At 33.6% G+C, this 7,434-nt stretch overlaps 1 protein-coding gene across 1 annotated transcript; it reads left to right on the forward strand.

Moving 5' to 3' along the window:
- The first annotated feature begins 6,502 nt into the window (after nt 1–6,502).
- On the forward strand, nt 6,503–6,991 carry LOC141680796 (uncharacterized). The gene has a single exon (XM_074486917.1). The coding sequence runs from the start codon at nt 6,503–6,505 to the stop codon at nt 6,989–6,991; it is 489 nt and encodes a 162-aa protein (XP_074343018.1).
- Nucleotides 6,992–7,434: the final 443 nt, after the last annotated feature.

Raw genomic sequence — 7,434 nt, forward strand, 5'->3', positions numbered from 1 at the left:
GCTAAAACTAAGTCATCATCCATTGTGACGTCACAGCCCAAAAAGGTTCCAGTCACTATTTTAGTCATATCATTATTTGCCACAAAGTCTTCCATTCCTTTCTTGTCTATCAAATCATTCTCAATGACTTCTGTGTTCTCAACAGGGGTTCTAGTACTGGACCTGGTTTCTGCACTCTTGGTTCTCCCTTGATTTTTGTTGACACTATTGTTTGGGTTCTTAGCCCGTGGTGGTTCTCTTTCAGGGTTATCTGAGCATCTAGAGAGAGATTGTACAAATGCCTTGCAAATGTTGCACGAATAGGGTAACTGAGAGTATTCAACCTCCACCCTAAACTTATCTTCCACTCCTTTGCTATTGAGTAAAGGAACCATAATATAAGGAGGCCTTGGAGAGTTGTACTCGAGTTCCACCAACACCCTAGCAAATTTATAGGGAGAAATCGACTAGTGGCCTCATCAAATTTCATCACTCTACCAATAAGCTTAGCAATCATAAAAACTCCAGAGCTTGAGCAACAATACGAAGGTGGGATGTTTCACAACTTGATCCAACAAGGAACTTTGTCAAAAACATTTCTTTTAAATTCCGAACTTTCCATCCATGGCTTGAGAAAAAGAGAATAACCTCCCATTTGGATAGAATTAAGATTCAACACTGCTTTCATATGCTCAATAGTATCAAATTTAAAAGTGAAATAGCCCTTCGTATTATAAAAAACATTAAGCAAGCCACGATTTTTCCACAAACCATAGCTCGTTCTCTAACAAATTTGAAGTCAAAATTTCCCCCAATGAAGTGCCCTATGCAGCTTGTGTCCCATTGTTGACGAGCCAGAACTAAAAATTCTCGTTGAGGTATCAAATTCAAAGACCCATCAGGATTAGTTGTAAAGGCAGCCTTGTGTTCAGAGGATGGATTAATATTTGGTATGGACTGTTTAACACGATCACTCCAAGTGACAATTTTTTGACCCCCACATTGTTGTTTGAAAGGGGGTCCTTAGAACGTTGTTCAGCCCTCATCGCAGTTAGGTTATTAACAGCAACAATATCCGCAGCAGCCGACACAGTGGCCCAGCTGCCCCAAACGCCCCAATATTGGCCACATCCGCATCAACGTTATGTTCCATATTAACATCTTCATTAACTACTACATGTCTCGCAGTACTTAGAACAGCATTATGTTCACAAACCAAACTTAACACCCCATTTTTCACTGCAAAATTATCTAGGAGATTTTCAAGTGATTTTGACATTACCTATCTATACATCGGTTTTCACAGTTTTTAAAATCAACCCAATCGATATATATTGACGTTTTTTCAGTAGTGATCATTTATGTATATATGCGCATGATAGACTTAGACATTAAATTCTCGATTCCTTTTTTTTACCGTCACATTGGATTGTGTGCAGTCAAATTTTCCAAAATTTGATCAAAATTTATCAATAATTTATAATTAAATGAATTTAAAAAATTAAATATTTAAAAAGTAGATTCAATCTATTTTAATATATAATATTCAGTTTTATTAAATAATACTAGCCTAAGACCAGTGCACGGTTGTTTTAAATAATTGTTGTTTTATTATTTTAATTTAATATTTTATTAATTATATTTGTTAAAAAAGAGTAATGTCTAAATAAGTATAACAGAATATATCTTCCATTAGTATATTATAATAGTTATTTATAATAATTGCAATTAGGTTTTAATATAAATAAGTGTAAAACTAAGCCAGTAAATAGATGTTGAAAAATATATACTCGGACCAATTAATAGATCTTGTATTCAAAATAAAATATTTTAATTTAGAATTACTCAGGTTGAAGATGAAATTCAAATCTTGGACTACTTTATATAAATAACTATTACTATTATATCTAATCATACATAATAACTAGGATTTTAGCAATCAAACTAAAACCGAGTTTAATGAGATTGAAGTGATTTTTATTAGGTTTACCTTGAGAAATATTAGCATGTTGTTGAAATGGTGTACTTAAAACACACACTTAAAAATGGACGACGCAAAGTGGTGACATATACAATCTATGTGAGTGAACTAAGACAGCTAGTGTTTTAAGAGTTTGAGTTTAATATCATGTAACTTTTTAAAATTTATTTTGAAATGAAATTTTAAGATTTGAAATTTAACATTTAAAATATTTAATATTATAATTTGATAATAATTATATATGCACACACATGACTAATATAATATTTGATAAATAAATAATATTATTGACTTAAATACATATTTTATTGAAATTTATAGGTATGTACACAAATGATAATTATTTTTAAATTAGAAAATAAATTTTAGTCTAGATTAAAAATGTGAATTACACAAAGTTTATTTTTAATCTTTTTTAACTCGGATCAATCATACACATTATATTATTTTAGCCTAAGTCACATTATACCACTCAAATTCAACTAATTATATTCAAATATAATTTATTTTGTTTGAACTCGGATATATGATGTAATTTGTTAGCCTTGATAAAAGTATATATTATTTTATTATAATTACCCTATTTTTTTAATTTGTATTATCTTAGACTAATTGTATAAATCTTTTCAAGTGTGGTGAAAAGTCTATATAGTTTTTTTTATTCTGACACTGTTAAACAAAGTGTCGAATTATCTGTAGTTTTATTTTAATAAAGTAATATATATATTATAGACATAGACCCGTAAATATATAAGCTCCTTATATCAACCAAATCCAAATAATTATATTTAGTTTGTTTTGAATTTTATTTTAGTCCCACAATATTTTATTTTAGCCCGGATGGATGAGTAGTATATATTATTTTTTTAGCCCGATATATATCATTATATTGGCTAACGAATTACATTTCAATTTTAATTTTGTTTTATCTCGGTTCAATAGTTAAATTACTTTAATTGTTTCAGTAGTATTGTATTATTTTGTTTCGGTCGGGGTCTATTAACATATTTAATTCTATTTTTATTTAAAATAAAATGGTATGGATACTATAGTCACTAAAGAAACCCGTAATTATATAAGCCCGTTATATCAACCACATTCAAGTAATTATATTTCGTTTATATTGAAATTTTATTTTAGTCTAGTTTGAATATTATTTTGTTTTATTCCTGATGAGTAGCATATTATTTTTAGCTCGAGCTCACTAATTCACTATATCGACAACGACTTATCTTTCAATTTTAATTTTATTTTTCCCAGTTCAATTATTGAATTTTTTTTAATTATGTCAATAATATTTATTATTCTGTTTTATTATGATGCGGCAAATTTATGTAACTATATTTAGTTTTTTTATTTGTTATTTTAACAAGTATTAATAGTATAAATTTGTTTAAGCCTGGATGAATCCTGTATATTATTATATTTTATCCCGGGCCATTATACATATTCACGAATCATCTTTTGATTGTTTAAGATGGTTCATTAGTATATTTTTTGGCCCGGGTGAATATTATATATTATTTAATTTTGGTCAGAGTCTGTTATACATATTTCGTGAATATTTAACTTTTTTATATAATTATAAATTTAGAGTATGATCAAAATATAGGTGATCAGACTAGACTACCAACAAAACCTTTATTTGTTTCATGTTAAATATAACTGACTAGATAAGCCCGGCCCAATCAGCCAGACCCCAACCCCTAAAAGACCAAAGAACAGGCACAAGTCAATTCCCTATTAAAACACTCACGCTCGGCCATACCGAGCACCACCTGACAAACCCTATAAACACCCTGACATGGGCGACTGATATCCACGTGGGGGATTTTGACTTGCCGCTAGCAGTCACTAACCCCCCATACCAGACAACCGCCGCCCACGTCAACAGATGGGACAGCTCCTACACACTCCCCCAAACACACGTGATGCCCACATGCTCTCATTCCCTATAAATACCTAAGAAAACAATAGGTAAAGGGGTTCACATTTTTTCTCTATAGTAAGCTTTACCTTTTCTAGCTTTGTCTCTCTAGAGTTTGGCCGGAATACTTACTCTTACACCGGAGGTGTCCCCGGAGATCCCATCTCCGCCAGACATTCTATTTCAGGTACCTCTTTCCTCGAACTTCACCCAACCCAGGATAAAGAAAAGCACATGAAGATCTAGAGGCTTATCATTCGGCGATAGAAGGAGGGGCACCAAAGCTCTTCGGCCCAGCATCCGGTCTTGAACCAAAACTCCACCTCTGTGTTGATTAGTACTTAACTGGGTCAAGACTCAATTAACATCCAATCAACATTCGAGGCTGAATCACAGCATCATGACAATAACCCGATCCAACAACACCCTCAACGACTATCGAGAACCGTCGGCACTTCAACAAACTCCACCCTCTCCACCGGTCGGTGAAACCAAAGTCGAAGACCAGATGCAAAAACTTGACCGGCACGCCGTGGCCCGTGAGAGGGAGCTTGCGCGCAAAAGAACAGTCGAGGCATGTACCCATCCAGACACCGGTCCTCCTGCACTCACACTCGGATCAGCAGTCACTCACAAAATGACCGCACGGCAGCTACAGACACTAACCCAACCCCAGCTAGCAGCCCTCGTGAGCTTCTACCAATCCATAATTACCTATTAAGGATAATTAAGTAATTTCAGTGAATACTGACCGATCGACTACCAAACTTTTAATATTTCATCTATTATAATATAGTACTAGCCTAAAATCTGTGTGATACACTGTTATTTTTATCATCATAAATTATAAATAATTAAGGCTCTAAGAGATTTTTTTATCAACTCCGTCAAAATTCACGAACAATTAAAATCAACGAAAATCTTTTAAAATCCATGAATTATTATCAATTCTTCAAAATCTCAATTGAATACATCCCTAACTAATTTAAGTTAGTATCGACTGGTCGACTACCAAAATTTTAATATTTCGTCTATCATATCATAATATAGATAATATAGACTTTATAAGCTGTGCGTATATATTGGATTGCAGAGCATTTGGATCAGGTTGATTTTGATTAAAAAAGTGTTCAGTTGGGAGAAAAAAAAAGAGATTTAAGATATTATGGATGTGCTCGTTAACTTGGATAAGAGTGTGACAGAAAAATTTCTAGAAAGTAGAATCAGCAAAGAATAACGGGGTTGAGGTGTGTTTTTTGTTATGTTTTTCATTTTTGTTTCCCGGAAAAAGTGCAATCGAGACATACAAAAATGCAACTACTTTTGCTATGTTGCTTATAATAATTTTCTTAAATTTCATTCCTTGCTTAGTAAAATTTGGAATTGCCCTAATTTGATGACCTACTTAAATTAAGATAGTGTAGGGAATGAAATGATGTTAAAAAGGGTGAGTATGAACAGTATGCCTCATTTAATATGAACCCTTTTTAATGTTTGACTTCAATAAACTAATATAAAAATTAATTCAACTTATGAAAATTCATAACAAAGGATAATTAGATAGATTAAGCGTGTAATATAGTAAATTTTTTAATATTTCAACAATTAAAAAGAAAATGTGTAATTAAAAAGAAAATGTGCCAAAGGGACAGAGTACGCTAGGTAGCAAGAAGCATTTATGTAAACTACTGCATCAGGGAATCGAAAGCTCCCTGGCCTACACGGCATTTTTCCACATGGACTGGACTTGGTACTCCTTCCGTCCTTAAAAACATTTTTTATTTGTGTTGAACACGTTTACAAATATATACTTTTGATTGTTAATATTTTTAATCTTGTATTAGTATTAAATATAAAAACTTTATTGTATTAAAATACTCATAAATACGAATCCAACAAAATCACTCATTACTATGTTTGATCTTATAGATTAGACGTAAATTAGTAATCAATCGCTTACCATGATCAGTACGAAAAGTCAAAACGGGAAGATAATTTTGGGACGGAGGGGGTATCATTTTGGAGTCCAAAAAATCCCGTATTAACGCTGTTACGTATGTAGATGACGTCTTAGGTCTAGAGAGCCTATCAGGTCTGGAGAGCTAAAACCAGTGTTCTAGTTTTTTTAGAGCATCAATGCATTGTACTATTTTGTTGTGAAATTTACAGGGTCCAAAATTGTGTAAAAGTTACAATATTTTCATATTCATCTTCAATCCATATACATTAAATCTGATACAATTCTTGTAATGTATAGGTTATTTGTTAAGATTAATCTTGAATATTTGCTTTACCTATTTACTTCAGTCGTATTTAAATAATTGATTTTGTCATTAGAGTGATTTTAGGAGTATCTTCAAATAAAATCAGATTAGCATTAGAGAAGATTGTGTGGTTAATTTGTCTCATGTTTTGTAGCCACAACATGTGGGGTTATTCTCTTTAAAACCTTGTATTCCTTTCAGTTTGATTATTGAGAAGAGTAGTTCCAAAAACATATCACTATTTTGCATTGTCTTTACAAGTCCTAAGTTCATATACAGATACAACATTTGGTATAAGAGCGAGGGTTTCTCTCTGGAACGACTGAAGCACATATGTCAAAGACACAAGCAATGGATATGGGAAAGAATAAGGGAGGATCAATGGGTCTGAGTTACCCCATGTTAAACCGAACGAACTACACCGTGTGGGCAATGAAAATGAGAGTGCTAATGCAGGCACATGGAGTCTGGGAGGCGATTGAACAAGCCGATCCAAAGACAAGAACCGTAGAAGACCGGGTAGACAAGGTGGCTCTTGTAATGATCTATCAGAGTGTCCCAAAGGATATGTTACTCTCTCTTTTGGAGAAGAAGAAGGCAAAAGATGCCTGGGAAGCGCTGCGAATCATAAGTCAGGGTGCAGACAGGGTTAAGGCGGCTAAAGTACAAACCTTAAAATCAGAATTTGAGACCTTGAGTATGAAAGATACGGAGGCACTGGATGATTTCTGTTTGAAACTCAATGGGTTGGTGACAAACATATGTGTACTGGGAGAGGATGTGAAAGAAGCCTACGTGGTTAAGAAACTGCTATGTGCAGTTCCACAAAAGTTCCTGTAAATAGCTTCCACTATGGAATAATTTGGAGATTTAGAAACTATGACGTTGGAGGAGGCAATTGGTTCACTAAAGGCGCATGGAGAAAGGATAAAGGGGAACACAGAAATGCCAGGAGGTCAACTATTGCTTACAGAGGAGGAATGGTTGGCCAAAGAGAAAAACGAGGGCAAATTGCTACTAACTAGAGAGGAATGTCAAAGACGCGCGTATCGGGGAAATACTGGAGGAAGCTCAGGGGTGAGAGGAGGTCGTGGAGGAAGAGACAAAAGCAGAATTAAATGTTACAACTGCCACTTATATGGACATTACGCTGCTGAGTGTAGAAAACCAAAGCGAGAGAATGATGGAAAACAAGAAGTTTTTATGGTAAAAACAGATGAATATGAGCAAGCACTAGTACTGGCAAAACACGAATTAATGCTGAATGAAAACAACGTGACACC

Source organism: Apium graveolens, chromosome 8, assembly GCF_009905375.1.
Source record: "Apium graveolens cultivar Ventura chromosome 8, ASM990537v1, whole genome shotgun sequence".
In the NCBI taxonomy this organism is placed as follows: Eukaryota; Viridiplantae; Streptophyta; class Magnoliopsida; order Apiales; family Apiaceae; genus Apium; species Apium graveolens.